Consider the following 18,600-nt stretch of genomic DNA (forward strand, 5'->3'; position numbering starts at 1 on the left):
AAACGAGGAAAGATTTGGGTTCCAAAGGGAGTATCAAGCACTCCTGAATTCTACACCCATCTTCCAGGTATAGCATCTGGAAGTGCATGAATAAATCAAGTGAAGCAATGGGTCTACCCTAGCTTTGTCTGCTAAAACTGCAACTATGAGGATTCAGAGATGTTAACTTACCCGGTCAAGAGCTGCTTTCTCCAGCTCATTTTTGGCCACAGCTAATTTTCGTTCCAGATCAGTAAGTTGTTGGGCCTGTAAAATGAAAGAAAGGCAAATCTTTTTAGTAAACTCTATAATGTCCCTTTTCACTTTAAGCATCTTTCATTCATTGCAAAGAATAAAAAAAAAAAATACTTTGTGAAATCTATTTAGAATTCAGGTTAAAAATACTGTATTACCTTTGGTTAAGTTTCAGAAAATGGTGTGTTTTGGATTAATTAATATGTACTAAATTCTTCACTGGACCAAAAAAACCAGTTGCAAAGTTCCAGCTCTAGTCCCTGAAAATACTTTGACATAATAAATCAGTTATGTTTCTAACTGTTCTAGACTGAACTGTATTTCCCTAAAATTCCTATGTTGAAGCTCTAACCAACGCCCTCCCACTATTTATCCCGTAAATTTGGGGTCCTAACCCCATACGACTGATGTCCTGATAAGAAGAGACTCCAGAGATCTCTCTCTCTCCATGCTTACACAGAGTAAAGGCCATGTGAGGACCCAGGGAGATGGCACCATCTGCAAGCCAGGAAGACCCCTCATGAGAAACCAAGTCTGCCAGCACCTGAATCTCAGACTTCTTGCCCTCAGAACAGCGAGAAAATAAATTTCTGTTGTTTAAGCCACCCAGTCTGTGGCTTACACTATGGCAGTCTCTTGTTATGGCAGCCTGAGCAGACTAACACAATAGCAATCATTCTTTCTATTATTGAGTTTTAATCCAACACACATCTCTATCCCACCATATCCCCGGTACCTTTGCAAATGCCATATTTCTTCTGTTAAAAGAAAAGAGCAGTGGTTAAAGTCTTGTATCCACCAATTCCTATCTACATACTATAGCTATCCTTACAAGAAGATGCTCAGCAGACTCACAAAGGACCTGCAGAAGAACCTGCCTCCCCTCATGGCTCAGAACCTCTCTATACTCTGGACTTCCACTGTCCCCCAAATTTAGCCAGTGAAAAGAATCTCAAGTTGGAAAGAACAGAGGATCTTTCTTATGTTCTTGTTGGGGAGGGGATTGAATTCACCAGGAAAAGTTGACAGCAGAAAGCTTGTCAATTAACAGCTACCTAATCCATATACATAAAATATATCATATGTGTACTTATAAATGTGTGTGTATATATATATATATATATATATATATATATATATATATATATAATGCCTAAAAATAAAATTTTGAATTAAAAAAAAGAGTGAGCTGATGAAGAAAGTGGGCTTCCAATATGAAGGTACCTATAAGTGGGAGAAAACCAACAAGTTCTGAGCCCCAGGCTCCCATCTGCACTTGCCTTGGTCCTGTTTGTCTCTATCTTTCCTACCTTCCCACTGCCCGACCCCACAATGTGAGGACCTTGGGACCATAGGCCTCAGTCTCATATTCTTGACTCTGGGCTCAGGCCACCCTGCCCACTCCACATCACTGCTGTTCTGGGGCCATCTGCCTTTCTCAAACACTGAGCACTCAAGACTCACACTGGGACTGTCCTTGGTTGCGATAGCCCTGCCTAAGCCAGCTTCTGTCCACAGAACTGAGCCTCTATGGAAAGAAGTAGAAGAGTGTCTCTTTTATCTCTCCCTACATCCTCAGTCAAGGATAGGAGTTAGGGACAATGGAGAGGGGCAGTGGGTGGCTCTCAGTGGGGCTGTGGCCAACCCACACTTCCATTAGTTATGGGCTGCCCAGCAATCCCCTATGTCTTGCTCCACCCCTCACCCAGGTTCTCATGCTATTTTCTTTCTCAGGGTCCTCTTTGGTGGGCAGCACTCTCCTCAAGATGCTGTCAACAGTTACCTGCAGTCCAGAGGGGTCTGCATAGGCACAGGACCTCCTGCCTTGGTCCATTTTCCTCCTTGTGAGGGTTTCAGCTCAAATCCTGTCATTCACACTAGAGGATCCCTACCAAAGAATGACCCAGAGTGTTTAGTAATATAGCAATCCAGGAAGCTTGTATTAAGGCAGGTAGAATGGATTCCACCAGAAATAGCAAATAATACCTTTGAAAGCTATGTCACCAGCAGTTCCCAGGATTTCAAGTATTTACCTCTTCTAAGAACTCATTGAACCTGGTAAAATCTAGCCAAGAGACCTTCAAAGACAGAAGGTTACAAGAAGAGTAAGGAAAAATAATCAAAGGGACAACAGATACTGACACATATTATCATATGTTGGTGCTAGTTTTGCAAGGATGAGCTACGGATTAATTTATATATAGCAGTTGTAAAATTACATAAAGCAATAAGAATTCTGCGGGTGTTAAACTATCAGAAGACATATAAAAGACTGAGGACTTTAATAGATAGTAAATTTTATTTGTTTTAAGTCAAGTTTATTTGTTTTCTCAATTTAACTCCTGTGAAATAAAGGGTAGGGCTGCTTATGAAGAGCTAGTCATGATTCTGAGGAGCTTCCATTCACATTCAATCATGGAACAAATGTAAATTTCTTGAACGATATGTCAAATTACCACATTCTTCTGATTCCTCAAAATCAGCCTGCATAGAATTAAAGTCATAACCTTCTCTCTGTTTATATTGTCAATGGCACATCGTGTTGGTTTCCTATTGCTGCTATAAACAAATCATCACAAGCTTCGTGGCTTAACACAGATTTATTATCTTAAAGTTCTAGAGGTCAGAAATCCAAAATAAATCTCACTGGGTAACATCAAGGTGTTGACAAGCCTGTTTCTCCTAGCAGCTCTAGGGTAAAATCTGCTCCTTGCCTCTCCCAGCTTCCAGAGGCTGTGCCTATATTCCTTGGCCTGTGGCCACAGAACTCCAACATTTACTTTCACTGACATATTTATTATCTTCTCTGACTGACCCTCTTGCCTCCTTTTTATAAATTGTTAGCAAAAAATCCAGAATAATCTGTCCATGTCAAGATTCTTAACTTACGTACCTCTGCAAATTATCTATTGCCATGTAAGAACATATTCACAGGTTCTGGGGATTAGGATGGAGATACCTTCACAGGGTTATTAATTATCCCGTGTCCCAAACACATCATCTTTGGCCCACTCTCAAAATGAGCCTTCTTCCCATGCCCATTCAGTCACAAATTCCATTTGTTCCATCTCTACTGCTTTTATTAGAACTACCAAAGTGGGTCCTCATTTCTGTTCTTTGCTGATTGTTGCAACTGGTTCATTGTGTTCTCTGCCTTTAGTCTCTACTTTTTTCCCCTTTCTCCTCCAGGAAGTCACTCTGCATACTCCACCATGTTTATTTTTCATGAACATTTCTTTTAAGCTATTTCCCCTTGATTTAAAAAAAAAAGAGATTACAAAAAAATAAAAATAATTAAAAAAAGAGAAAAACAACAAAAAACTGTAGTTTTTCCTTATCATCTTTATAATAAAATGCAAACTCCTTCATATTCAGTTTGAGGCTTGTCACAGTTTATCCTACACTATCTTTAGAGGCAATTACTTTTATTTGACAAGACAGTCTACCCCACCCAAACTAGGCCAAAAATAGTATTGCTCACTACCTTTGGTAATGGGAGTAGTCTAGAATGTGTCCATCTTCTTCATTTAAATTGCCTTGACTAAGACAACAAGCAGGGGTTCTTCGGTGATGCCTATGTGAAGTTGCACTACAAGTCTATGCTGTTAATTTGGAATTTATATATATTCAGGTTATTTCAAATTTTAATGTCTTCATTTTATTTTTTTATTTATGTGTGTTCATTATATGTAATTTCTTCATTATATCTTTCTCCTTTTCCATTCTATTTACTGCAGGCATAATAAATCCCCAGCATTTTATACATTTATATCCCTCCAAGTAGAGGACTTCCCATTTTTCCTCCTTCCCTCCCCCCTTCTCTCTCTTCTTTCCTCCGTCCTTCCCCTCACTCTTTGCTTCCTTCCTTCCTTTTCTCACATTTTCATTTATCAGATATTACTTTCTTTTTTTTTCTTTTTTTTTTTTAAAGATTTTATTTATTTATTTGACAGAGAGAGAGACACAGCGAAAGAGGGAACATAGCAGGGGGAGTGGGAGAGGGAGAAGCAGGCTTCCCACAGAGCAGGGAGCCCGATGCGGGGCTCGATCCCAGGACCCTGGGACCATGACCTGAGCTGAAGGCAGACGCTTAACGACTGAGCCACCCAGGTGCCCCCAGATATTACTTTCAACATCCCAGTATGAGGACAGTTACAAATAAACACAACATCATATAAAGGCAATACCTTTATATTATGAAGCTCACAGCCTAAGGGCTTCTTAAACATTTCTGTATTCACCACTAGAACTGTCAATGTGTCTCTTACATAGTGAGACAACAAAATTATATTGGTGTTCTATTTGAAGTCACAGGCACTTTAACTTTATTAGTAGAATTACAAGTGTTTTCTTAGGCTCTCAGAAGAGACAAAGAGGTATTTTGACCCAAGAGCATTGTATAATATCTCAGTGGCCTTCTTTATTGTTTACTTAAACACCCTAAACACCTCAGGGTCTTCACATGTACCTGCTCTTTCTGCTTAGAATCATGGAAAATTCCCTGCTACCCTGTTTTACCTGGTCAATTCCTACTCATCCTTTAGATTCCAGTTGAAATGCTAATTCTCACAGAGATCTATTTTTGAGCTGCAAATAATAATTTTAGCATTCTTGTCATATTCTCTTGTGAAATATTATGTTGTTTTTTTTTCCTATTACTTTCACCAGTTGTAATTTTTGAAACAGAAAATGATTGGAATGATATGGACATGAACCAATAAAATCTGACTCTGCCCTAAATGCTGGAACAGGGTCCTGAGAGTTCTCTGCTTGACACATGTCAAGTAGTCAAGCAGTCCCTAAATAGCAGCACTGTGGCAGCTCCTAAGCAGGCTTGCCATACCCCTATAGATTCAGCCAGGAAAGAGACGTGAGCCCAAATCAATTTGGACAGTTTATTACTCACACTGAAAACATAAGGTAAGATTCAGCATGGTGTTGGCACTCCATGCCTCTAGGGTCACTGGATGACATCAAACCAGGGTGCCATATCAAAGGCAACATATGTGGTGGGTCCCTCTCCGTCATTGTGGATCCAACTCCAAGCTACAGCAAGGCCTACAGCTATACCCGAAGGAGGGGCAGAAGCGTTATATGGAAAGTCTCATGCTTTACTGACATTAGGAAGGCAGATAAGAAATTGCTACATGGCAACCTCCTGAAAGATAAGGAAGCAGATGAGAAACAGTCTTGTAACAGCTGCAAATAAGACTACCTGACTACCTATCCTTGTACATTCCGTGGAAGATTGCAGGACATTCCACCAAGACTTGGGTTAAACTACGTGTTAGCCTTGCCTAAGTGATCTAAGCGAAGATGTGCATGGTTATCAGAGTTTTATGGCCAAGCCATTGTGCTGTAACAGGTGTTAGCCATTTATTGCTGAATGACAACTAAGTGTCAGGAGAGATGGATTAAGGAGGCAATTAACAGTTGGTACAGAAGTACTGAAATAGTTGAACAATTTGCAAATCTACATTAATGTATATTTGTTATTACAGTTATCATCTACCCATCTATCTATCTATTATTAATGCCTCATTCCCTCAGGAGGCAACAGGCTCCAGCACGAATTGCTCCTATTTTGCTAACCCTTGAATCAATAATTCTTAGGTGAGTGATGGGTACCTAGTAGCTGCTTAATAAATATTGGATGAACAAATGAACAAATGAGTAAATTTGATGCTGATGACACATAGTGTACCAAGAAAATAGGTGTCTTTATCTTCCTCCTTGATTTGTTCTGTCCTCATTGGTCTCTTGAGCCCCATTGTTTGCAAGAACTCTATACCTAGTTGAACATTTTGAAGATTTTTGAGTCCTCACTTTTCCAGCTCAAAGAATGTTTTTTTCTGAGAGCCTTTTCAGTCCATCATGTAAATCTCTTTTCTGGCAGTTAATTGGCATGACAGACAATAGCTGCACTTCCTTCTAATAGGCACAGGAAGTGATGGTTTAACATTACTGACAAGAGCACTGAAGGTATAGCAGATAAGGTTTGGCATAAGATTTTGTAGATGTCAGGATTAAGTCAGTGGTAAATATTTTGAATAGGTGTATTTTTTTCTACGTGAATCTGCCTAAATGTCATGGTCCCCTCTATTTGTGTAAATCCTCTTGCCACTTGAAGGCTGGATGAAGCCAATTGCTTTAATTTTGTTACTGCCAAAGTATAGCAGCTGCTTTGGATGCTTATCCCAAACATCCTTTCAAAATTTTCACTCCACTAAGTGAATTTTGTTGAAAGCAGCAGGCACTGTACCATCTACATACCAGTTTGTCAAATTCCCTACTACTTTAAATCTGTACTTTTTCCCCTTTAAATTCATTTTAATGCATTTTAGTAGAGACTTTTAATATATTTCCATGGCCTATTTCCCACCAGACTTATTTTGTTCTTATTACTCAAATTTAAAAGTGGAGCCCAAGGATACAGAATTTGGCAATTAGAGAGTGAGCTAAACTCAATGGAATACCTGGAGCCCCAGAAATGTGGCATTCACCCAGAGATGGAACAAAGACCTTGCAATCTATGTGGATATCTCACCTCCCATGCAATGGTATATAACATGACCTACTTTTTTCAGCACACTGTATTTTTTAAATCATATTAAATCATGCTTAGCATATGCAAGTCAAGTTCTATACAATTTCCACATATATTTAATAGTCAAACATCTGGCCAAAGCCACTGTTCCTTTCTGTTTTCACTAGATGTGCGAAGAGAAATTTCTAGAGTTCTAGCAAGCTAGAGATGGTATATAGAAGAAACAGATTCAAAGTCAGTTCTTGATGACTCCAAAGCCTACCTTTATCTCTCTCAAATTCTTCCTCTTAATTCTTGGCTCAAGTGTCACCTGTTTAACGAGCTCAGTCTAGACTCTTAACATTGTGAGCTGCCTCACTTCCCACTTGGAATTCCCAATCCTCTATTACTCCCTACTTTTTCTTTTTCTTTTTTTATAGCACTCAACTTTCTAATATACTCTATAAATTATGTTTTCTGTTTATTGAGTATTGTCTATCACAACTACTTGAAGGAAACTTTTGTTCACTGAGGAATCATGTAAGTGCCCGGGAAAGTATGTGGCAGCATTAGTCTCCCGCCAGCCCACCCTCCCCCTGCCAAATTGCTGATTGAATGCCTTATCTTTACATTATAGTATGAGTGAAAAGGACTTTGGAAGGATTAGAAACATTTTTATTTTTTATTTTATTTTATTTTATTTTTTAAAGATTTTATTTATTTATTTGAGAGAGAGAATGAGATAGAGAGAGAGAGCATGAGGGGGGAGGGTCAGAGGGAGAAGCAGACTCCCCGCCAAGCAGGGAGCCCAATGTGGGACTCGATCCAGGGACTCCAGGATCATGACCTGAGCTGAAGGCAGTCGCTTAACCAACCGAGCCACCCAGGCGCCCGGATTAGAAACATTTTTAAATGTGATCAGGACACACAGACGGTGTTCAACAAAAGATAATGATAATGATTATGATAATAATCATTTGTATTATTATAATAACTTACATCAGTAATAATAATTTATATTATAATTAAATATTAATTATAATATATTTAATTAAATATAATTAAATATAAAAAATTATAATTATATTATAATTTTCTTAATCAGGCTATTACCACATAATTTAATAATTAATCATCTCATTACCAGGTCTAAAATTCTGCCCTGGCTCACTTGCCAGTACAACTGGTAAATTCTTAACACATTGATGACTTGTATTCGAATCAATTCAGGCGGATTCCACAAATAATTATCAGTTATCTACCATGTGCCAATCAATACACAAATTGTAAGGATTACAAAGATACATAAAATACAGACTGTGCCCTCCAAGAATGTGCACTGTAGTGAAGGATATGATGCCTAAGCTAACAACTATTTCCTATTTTAAATAGGGTATATGCTACAAATGATGGCATTAAGTTCTGGTTTAAATTTTGAGTTACTTTGGGGCGCCTGGGTGGCTCAGTCGTTGAGCGTCTGCCTTCGGCTCAGGTCATGATCCCAGGGTCCTGGGATCGAGCCCCGCATCGGGCACACTGCTCGGTGGAGAGCCTGCTTCTCCCTCTCCCACTCCCCCTGCTTGTGTTCCCTCCCTCACTGTCTCTCTCTCTGTTGAAAAATAAATAAAATCTTTTAAAAAAATTTAAAAAAATAAATTTTGAGTTACTTTTATTATGTTTAGAGTGGCAGGAAGAATGCAGGTTTTCTTTCCATGCTATGGGAAACTAATTCCAAAATTGTACTACCAGATAGGAAAAGCTGACTGAACATCTTCTGATATCAATAGCATACATTATATTTTTTTAATGCTTAAATATATTTAACTTGAACTAACTAGGATAATGACTGAAGTCAGCAATAAGGATAAAATATAACTGGCTCCTGAGCACAAGTCTACATGAACAGTCATGTGAACTTTGTTGACTTTTTTTTAAACAAATCTTTATCATTAAATGTTTATCTAATTATAAAGACTATTAGAAAGAGTCCTGAAAAAAAAAAAAAAAAAAAAAAAAAAGAAAGAGTCCTGAAACAGAATCTAAAAGACATGTGTTTGGTCTTTCCTTTACTATTTACTAGCTTTAAATTATTGACAAGTCCCTTACTTCTCAAATCTTCAGCTTTTTCATTTGTCAAATGGGAATAACAATACCAATAACAATTTATGGAGTACTTACCATTTGCCAAGAACTGTGCTGATATTTAAGTATGTTATTTTTTAAAGTTTTATAAAACTAAGCATTACTGTTACACTTAGAAGGGGGCAAGAAAGCCTTAAGGAGGCCACACTTGTATGGCCCAAGGGTACCTTTACCAGAATTTGACAATTCATACTCATATTCCTTATTCTAAAACTTGTATCTAGTTAAGACTATTTGTCTGAGGTTGTATAATATAATACACATTTTTTTCAATTATTACATTGTTTTAGAATCCATTGCTTCCCAAAGGATAGTAAACTGCAATGGAACATGAAATACACTCCCTACATTTGACCAAGAACAAAAATGCTGAAATATGAACTAAAGTTTTCATGGAAAAAATATTTCATGAAACCCCCACAGATAACACAGAAAGAAAACCAGAAATTTTGAAATCACTGTCTTTTTTTTTTTTTAATTTTTATTTATTTGACAGATAGCGAGAGAGGGAACACAAGCAGGGGGAGCGGAAGAGGGAGAAGCAGGCTTCCCGCCAAGCAGGGAGCCTGATGCGGGGCTGGATCCCAGGACCCTGTGATCATGACATGAGCAGAAGGCAGACGCTTAACCACTGAGCCACCCAGGCGCCCTGAAATCACTGTCTTGATTAATTAATTTCTCATGTGAAAAATGTGTCATAAAAACTTAAAGCTACAAATAACTTTGGGAAGATAATTAACCTAACCTCTCAGTGGGACTTCCTTCTTAATAAAATAGTGCTAAAATGTTTAGCTACATCAAAGGGCTGTTCTGAGGCTTAACTGAGGTAATAAATGCAAAAAAAGCTGATGTACAACTTGGTTTTTTGTTTTGATTTTTTTGCGGGGGGGGGTCTTTGGAATAATTATCTAGAAGTTAGAGCTGTCAATTTTGTTTCAGCAAAAATTTGTCTTTATAACCCAATTCACTGGCTATATTGCTCCTCTGAAGACACCAAAAATAACAGCTTAATTTCTGTTGGCCTTCATCACGTGTCACTGGTCTATCCTCACAGTTAGAGAGGTTACATGTCTTGTCCTTGTAGCTGTCAAAATGGTGGTCAGATATTTATTTCGCTGGTTTTCAGCTGTCACTTTGTTTTATCTACTTAGCCTCCAAGGGGCTTAGTGTGTTCCTGTGTCAATGATCATCATCTGAGTAACTCATCCCTGTATGATTAATGAATGAATAATTCTCTTCCTCTCAATAACACATTTTTATTGAACATGGTAAAATTATGTGTTGTTTTTTTTTTCTGGGAAATTTGGTAAACATTGCAAGGAAGTGTTGTAAAGTTTACTGCTCCTCATCCTTATGTGTTCCCTATTCCCTCATTCATTCATCCATTGATTGGTGAATTAATTTTCCCATTCATCAATTAGCTACTAGTCAACTCATTCATCTGTCATTTATCCTTCCACTCACTCTCTATCCTATTATCCATGCGTTTCTCCATTTACCTACTCATACATCCATCCACTTATCACATCTCCCCATCCATCCATCTCTCTGTTCATCTATTCATCTGTTATGCATCCACCCATTTACATACTCAATCCAGTAACCTATTCACACAGCTCAGAGCATTTAAAATGGAAAAAAAGAGGGTTACATGAAGCTCATGTCAACAAGAAAGGAGGAGAAACTTGACTTCTTTCAGTTAGAGAATTCAAAAAGTTTCAAAATATTTCCAAAGGTTCTGATCATTTCTCACCTGTACAGCTCTACACATTTAAATCATGCATCCTTAGACCAGTGTCACTGCATATGAAAATAACCACACTCCAACCCAAACCATCTGACATCTGAGTCAGGATCATACCTGGCTTAGCACGGGCTTAAGTGTCTTGAAATATGTGCACATAAATTTGATGCAAACCCAGCATAAGAACCACTTCCTCACTGGATGCACACAGTGTGATTTTTAACCCAAGATCATGATCCCCTGGTATGCCTCACTAAAACATGCGCATCCCTACTTATGCTTAACGGTAGTATAAAAGGACAAAGACAGGGGTAACCTCAACATCAGTACCCTCAAAATGTTTCCTATGGGAATGGAGCATGGGGGTGGGGTGGCACGATTGATGTTGTCTAAGGGTACAAATATGCAACAAGTGCTAAATAAACCATAGAGATCCAACACACATTGTAATGAATACAGACAATGATGTTGAACTGCAAACTTGCCAAGGGACTAAAACTTAATTATCCCGACCACTGAAAAGAAAGGAATAATTATGTAATGTGATAGAGGTACTAAATAGCGCTGCAGCCACAATCATGTTACAATATATACCACATTAACATGTTGCATACCTTAAAATTACACAATGTTCTATGTTAAATATATCCAATTTAAAAAAATCACTACAAATAATGTTGTATAAATGTTGCTGTTTAAACTGGTACAATCACCAGTATTCATGAAGAGAAAACAATATATTCTGGAACTGCCTTAGCTTATGTTTGTCAGTAGAAAAGAAACCAATTCTCTTTCTCGCTCTCCCTGTTTCTCTCTCTCTCCCTCTCTCTCTCCCTCTCGCTCTTCCTTCCCCCTCAGTCCAAATCTGGTATGCATTTAAATACATGAATAAGAATTAAACACACACATATGTATATACGTAATATATACACTACATATACACACGTTTTTGCCAAATAGCTTTATTATGAGAAAGCTGTGTGTATAGTTTCAAGAGGAAACTTCCTCTTCACTCAAGAAACAACATGGAAGAAATACCTCTGGATCTTAGCTCTACTGTTTCTCACTCAGGGAGGGGTTATGAGTGATAGACTTCCAAGTTTCTAAAAACCCATAAAGGCTTTTTTTTTTTTTTCTTTATTTAGCAGGGTTAAGATCTGTTTCCTAGTGTCCTTCCATAGTCTTTCTAAAAAACAAAGACAAAAAAAAACACCAAACTTTTTTTTGAAGATTTATTTATTTTTGAGAGCGATTACAAGCAGGAGGAGGGGCAGAGGGAGAGAGAGAATCCCAAGCAGACTCCGTACTGAGCACAGAGACCAACCCGGGGCTCGATCTCAAGACCCTGAGACCATAACCTGAGCTGATATTAAGAGTTTGCCGCTTAACCGACTGTGCTACCCAGGCACCTCCAAAACAAACTTCTAACCTATGAATGGTATGCGGTAGGTAATATAGGGCCCAGGGTCTGCTCTTCAGAAGCAGCTATGGAGCCAACCCTGTCCTGCTGTCAGGACTCTATACATGAAGACATGGTTTGTGTTGTAACTAGCCTAATACATGCCTCGTACTATTCCTCTGCTGAAGCTCTGGGTTCAAGGAGTGGCCTGGCGCGAGGGAGGGCAGTGGCACAGGGGTACTCTCGTCACAGTCCCAGCCTCTAATCTGGGAATGAACCTGGTATAAAATCTCCATCCTTTTGACAGCTATGCTATTTTTCAACTGGTTCAGACATAAAAGTGAAAAGTATCATTTTCATTTTTTTTTATATGAAAAGTGTCATTTTCATTGTATCTTCAGAGAAACCCCCAAGTAATACTTGTGTGTGTATATTTACCTATCCATATCTGTACATGCAGATAGATGTGCATATTCCAAACTAAACACATATAAAATTGCAGTGCTACCACAAGGTGAGATTGCCGAATTAATCGGCTGAAACACCTCCTCCATCATCTCAGTTTATTCTGCAACTGGAATCACTATGGAACTTTAGAATACATCAGTTTACCAACATTTACTGAGAAGCCAGATTCCCGCATTCTCCTTTATCTTACCCTTCACCGACTATATCCTGTTCATGGCTAAATTGTGTATACATCGCTTTTTTTTTTTATTCTTATGTTAATCCCCATACATTACATCATTAGTTTTAGATGAAGTGTTCCATGATTCATTGTTTGTGCATAACACCCAGTGCTCCATGCAGAATGTGCCCTCCTCAATACCCACCACCAGGCTAACCCATCCTCCCACCCCCCCTCCCCTCTAGAACCCTGTTTGTTTTTCAGAGTCCATCGTCTCTCATGGTTCGTCTACCCCTCTGATTTCCCCTGCTTCATTCTTCCCCTCCCGCTACCTTCTTCTTCTTCTTTCTTTTTTTTCTTAACATATATTGCATTATTTGTTTCAGAGGTACAGATCTGAGAGTCAACAGTCTTGCACAATTCACAGCGCTTACCAGAGCACATACCCTCCCCAGTGTCTATCACCCAGTCACCCCATCCCTCCCACCCCACCCCCCACTCCAGCAACCCTCAGTTTGTTTCCTACAATTAAGAATTCCTCATATCAGTGAGATCATATGATACATGTCTTTCTCTGTTTGACTTATTTCGCTCAACATAATACCCTCCAGTTCCATCCACGTCATTGCAAATGGCAAGATCTCATTCCTTTTGATGGCTGCATAATATTCCATTGTATATATATATATACCACATCTTCTTTATCCATTCATCTGTCGATGGACATCTTGGCTCTTTCCACAGTTTGGCTATTGTGGACATTGCTGCTATAAACATCGGGGTGCACGTAGCCCTTCGGATCCCTACTTTTGTATCTTTGGGGTAAATACCCAGTAGTGCAATTGCTGGATCATATGGTAGCTCTATTTTCAACTATACATCGCCTTTTAAATATCTTTCAACTCTGTGCACTTTTCCGCATTTATCCTTGGGCAACTCCGTCCAAGTTACTACCATTTTCATGTGGACTGCGGTGGTGGCCTCACGCACAGGAAAGAGTTCAAAGGGCAGGACTGAAACTGCTGTCCTTACAAAGACCTGCTTGCCAGCTGGGGCCTTTGCTTGTACCTGGGAAGTTGGATCTTGACGAGGTTCCCACCATTCACTCAGAAGAGGGGCTTCGCTGTTGCACAATTCTTTGTGCAAACAACAGGGATTATGCTGAGAACCCGCTTCCCTGCAGGGAGTTTGGAACTATGGCACAGTCTAGGCAGATGGAGCTTAGGTGGCCAGCCCCCAGTAAAACCCGGGACTCCCAGGCTCCGGCAAACCTCTCCAGTAGAGGACATTTTGCAAGGTACTGTCACAAGTGGTGATAAAGGAATAAAGCACGTCTGTGTGACTTCACTGAGAGAGGACTCTGGGGTTCTAGTGCTTTGTACCCTCTGGATTTTGCCCCATGACCTTTTTCTCTTTGCTGATTTTGCTTCATATCTTTTTGCTGTAATAAGATCATAGTCATGAGGAGACCAGATGCCGAGTCCCTGAGTCTTCCTGGCAAAGCATGCCAGTTGACACACCTCCTACCTAGTCTGCCGTCCTCTCAGTTGCCCTCCCTCCTCCCTCCAAAACCAAAGCATGGCTATGTGATTATGTGCCCTTTAAACGTGTTGATGAAAACATGTCAGTATCCTCCATTACTATGGAACTACTGTTGACAGACTTGTTTCTGTCAAGGGCTAGAGAGTTTTGACAGTCATATGGTCTCTATTACAACTACTTAACTTTGTCACGATAGCACAAAAAGTGGCATGGACAGTGCATAAACGAGCGCGTATAGCTGTGTTCCAAGACCAGGGTGCTGTGTTGTGTTTTGTTTTTTGGGTTTTTTTACACTGTAATTGAATTTCATACAGTGTTCACACATTTTGACATAGTCACACATCCTGAAATTCTGTTTATTAAAAAAAATCATTTAAAGATGCAAAATCCATTTCTAGCACACAAGCCATACAGAAACAAGTAATGGATTAGAATTGGCTATAGTTTGTTAACCAGTCTTCTGAAATGAAATCTAAACTTCCGAACACACCCTATGAGTCCTACATCATCTGAGTACTACCTGTCCCTCTAACTCTAGTCCTCATGGCACCCTCCTGCGTGCTGGGTGTTCTGGGCCCAGCACACTCTCAGATCCTGGTGCGTGGCTCACTTACCAACAGGTGTTTGATAAGCATAACCCTCTGCTTTGAACTCTGACCCACTGATCCTCTCTACCTAAACAGCATTTTGGTTTTTTGTTTCATCTCAGCCATCCCTTCCTCATCACTACTCAAAGGACATCCACTGACATTATTAACTGTTTGAACTTAGGTGCAAGTTCATCTCAGTACTTCTCTCTCTCTTTTAATCTACTCATGTAACTCTGCTGTTTCATCTACTAAGTCATACCTGCTCTGTGAGAGCAGGCATAGCATCTGTTACTGAATACCTTCTTATCTCTGATGGTTTGTACACTATTTGGCACACAGTCTGCCCTCAATATGCATGTGGTGGATTAACCCATAAGTATTTGCTGTGTGTCTGGTGCTGGCCTAGAGACTAGAGATACAAAGAAAATAAAATGGAATCCAGAAGTTTACTGACACTAGTGAGGTGAAACAAACATATAGTTTAAATATCATGTAGTAAGCACTAAAATAGAGGTATGGGGTACTCATGGAACATAGAGGAGTGTCCCCAGGCCTGAGACTGGAGACACTGGCGTGCTAATGAGGATGGACCTTAGTTGCATTTTGAAGAAAGAGTAAGGACTGATGAAATAGATGGCTAGGAAAGAACTTGAGGAATCAGAATGAGGAAGAGAGGATGGCCCCATACGTCAACCCTAGGGGATCAGGAAAGGTTTCTGGAAGGAGACTGACATCTGAGCTCAAATTTTAACATTGAGTAAGAATTGGGCAAGATTTCCAGAATGGAAACTCCAGGAGAGTAAAGCAAGAAAAAGGGTTCCTCTCCTCTGAGGTCTGACTGTGGCTATGGATTCACCCTGTCAGGGGCAGGCAAACAGCATTTCTTATACCCCCAAAGACTGTGGTAGAAGCTCTATTCGAAATATGACAAGCTGGGGCCTGATCGCCTCCCAACACCCAATCCCATCATAAGGCAGATGTTCTACCCAGGAAGTAGCAAGCTAAGAAGAGCAGATGCCACCATCCCCAGCCCGCTGACTTGTAGCTGGAGAGCCACTCAGGAAGAAATAGGTAGTTGTCCTCTGTATCTGTCCTCCAGCCCAGGTGTAGTGTCATACAGGACTGGAAGACTGTGTCCAGCCAAAAACTGTGCCCCATCTGGAGCAAGTGGAAAGGAAACTTCTAAGGTACTAGTCCCTGGATTAACATGAGGCAAACTGTAAATCCCTGACTTAAAAGAAACGTTTCCAAGCCACACACACAAGTCTAACAATAAAAGGTGCAGATTTTTAACCAGCAAGTCCCTTATGCTGTTCCAGGAGTGGCCCCTGGGTAATCAGTCTAAAAGATGAAAACAAGGGAAAAACTTTGAGCAGGAATGTCCAAGGATGCACAATGAGTGAGGAGGCAGGCTTCACAGATTTAGTTTACCAAAATCACTAAACAAAGAAGTAAATGAACAAGGAAACAATAATAGTAACAAGCCCCAGGAAAGGGGGGGAATCAGTATTAAGGTTCAGTACAATATATTATTTAAAATGTCCAGTTTTCAACAATAAAACTATGAGACATGCAACAAAACAAGAATATAAGATTCTGGGCGCCTTTTTTCTTTAAAAAAAAAAAAAAAGAATATAAGATTCATCTGCAGGTACAAACAGGCAACAGAAATGGCCTGTGGGGTAGCCCAGATGTGGACAAAGCGGACGAAGAATTGAAAGGAGTTACTATAAATATGTGCAAAGAATTAAAGGAAACAATGCTTAAATAATCAAATGAAGGAATGGGAACAATGTCTTATCAAAGAGAGGACAGCAGTAAAAAGATTGGAATTATTGAAAAGAACAAAAGGGAAATTTGGAGTTGAACGTACAATAACAACAACAACAAAAATCACCAATTTGCTGAACACTGTACTTGTGTGGAGGAAGAAAGAATCAGCAAAAGTGATAATAGGCTGACATAAGTTATGCAGTTGAAAAACAGAAGAAAGAATGAATAAAAATGAACAGAACCTCAAAGACATTTGGGACACAGTTAATTAAACACACTGGCATATGCAATAACGAACTACCAGAGGGAAAGGACAGAACTAAAGGAGAAAAAAAAAAAATTTGAAGAAATAACAGATGAAAATATTCCAAATTTGAAGAAAAAAAAAAAGTTAACATATCCAACAAGCTCAGTAACTCCACGCACTATAAACTCAAAGAGATCCAGGGGCTCCTGGGTGGCTCAGGTAACCATCTGACTTCTGCTCAGGTCACGATGTGCTCAGCGGGGAGTCTGCTTATGCCTCTGCCCCTCCTTCCGCCCCTCCCCCAGCTCGTGCTCTCTCTCTCTCTCTCTCTCAAATAAATAAATACAATCTTTAAAAACAACAACAACAGCAAACTTAAAGAGATTCAGGCTCAGTCTTGTCACTGCCAGGTGACATGAAAACATTGAAAGCATCAAGAGAACAACTCATCATGTGTAAGAGACCCACCCTATGAAGACGACTGACTGGCTTCTCCTAAGAAAGGCCAGAAGGCAATGCGAGGACACATTCAAAAGAGGGAAAGAAAAAAAATTCACCCCAAATCCAGGAAACCTATCGTGCAAAAATGAATCCGAAATCAACATTCCCACACAAACAAAAACAGAGTCTCTGTTACAGCAGGTCTGCCTTACAAGAAACACTGAAGGAAGGTTTCTAGACTGAAACAAGTGATGGCATAGAGTAATTTGAATACACATGAAAGAAAAGAGCACTGGTAGGGTGCCTGGGTGGCTCAGTTGGTTAGGCGACTGCCTTTGGCTCAGGTCATGATCCTGGAGTCCCGGGATCGAGTCCCGCATCGGGCTCCCTGCTCGGCGGGGAGTCTGCTTCTCCCTCTGACCCTCCCCCCTCTCATGTGCTCTCTCTCTCTCTCATTCTCTCTCTCTAATAAATAAATAAAATCTTTAAAAAAAAAAAGAGCACTGGTAAAGGTACATAAGTAATTATAAAAGTATATTTACATCTCTTTTCTTCTTTTAACTAACTGTAAACAATGGCAGAAGACTATCCACAGGTGTATATTTTTTACATAAGTATGTATTTTTATAAACTACTGTCTTATTTTTCCATATTATATTTCCATATAATAGAGATATAATCTATTTGGCAATAATAACAGCAAACAAGAGGGATGGAAACAGGTGAATTGGGATAAGAAATTGACACCAAGAAATGGGTAAATTGAATTTTCAAGAAGAAATAAAGAAAATGAAGAGAAGCAAAAATCATAAATAAGAAGGCTAATAAAACACATTCTAAAATTATATTATTTCTTCTCCACTTCCTTAAAAGACAAAAGATAACACATATGGTCATGATATGAATAAAAAGAATAGAAAATAAAAGGCTGTGTGTGGAGGGAATAGAACTATAAAGATATGAGATTTATATCCCTCACTGGAAATAAGTTACCAAAAAATCTAAAGTAGATACTGATAATTTGATGTATGTCATAAGCCCTAGAAGAAATATTAAAAGCATAGCTCAAAGAAAGATAGTTAAATAATTAAAAGGAATTAAAAAGTTACATTGGGAACCATTGAATTATACAAAAGAAGGCAGTAAAATAGCACCAGAGTTACAAAGTCATCATGAGACACATAGAAAACAGAAGAAAATGACACACTTAAATCCAACTATATAAATAATAACATTAAAGGTGAATGGATTAAACAGTACAATCAGAATGCACAGATTGTCAGACTGGATCAAAAGCAAGAACCAAATCTATTTTGTCTTGGCATTATTCATAA

The 18,600-nt window shown here is 39.2% G+C and overlaps 1 protein-coding gene across 1 annotated transcript in view; it reads right to left on the reverse strand.

The window, feature by feature from the left end:
* The window catches only part of LUZP2 (leucine zipper protein 2), a 251,799-nt gene that overhangs the window by 78,807 nt on the left and 154,392 nt on the right, over positions 1 to 18,600 (reverse strand). The window contains exon 6 of the mRNA XM_045895281.3: positions 172 to 246. Within this exon, the coding sequence (XP_045751237.2) occupies positions 172 to 246 (75 nt within the window). The remainder of the gene's footprint in view (positions 1 to 171; positions 247 to 18,600) is intronic.

Source organism: Mirounga angustirostris, unplaced genomic scaffold (genome assembly GCF_029215605.1).
Source record: "Mirounga angustirostris isolate CCGP_5_RB_7025 unplaced genomic scaffold, mMirAng1.0.hap1 SCAF_13, whole genome shotgun sequence".
NCBI lineage: Eukaryota > Metazoa > Chordata > Mammalia > Carnivora > Phocidae > Mirounga > Mirounga angustirostris.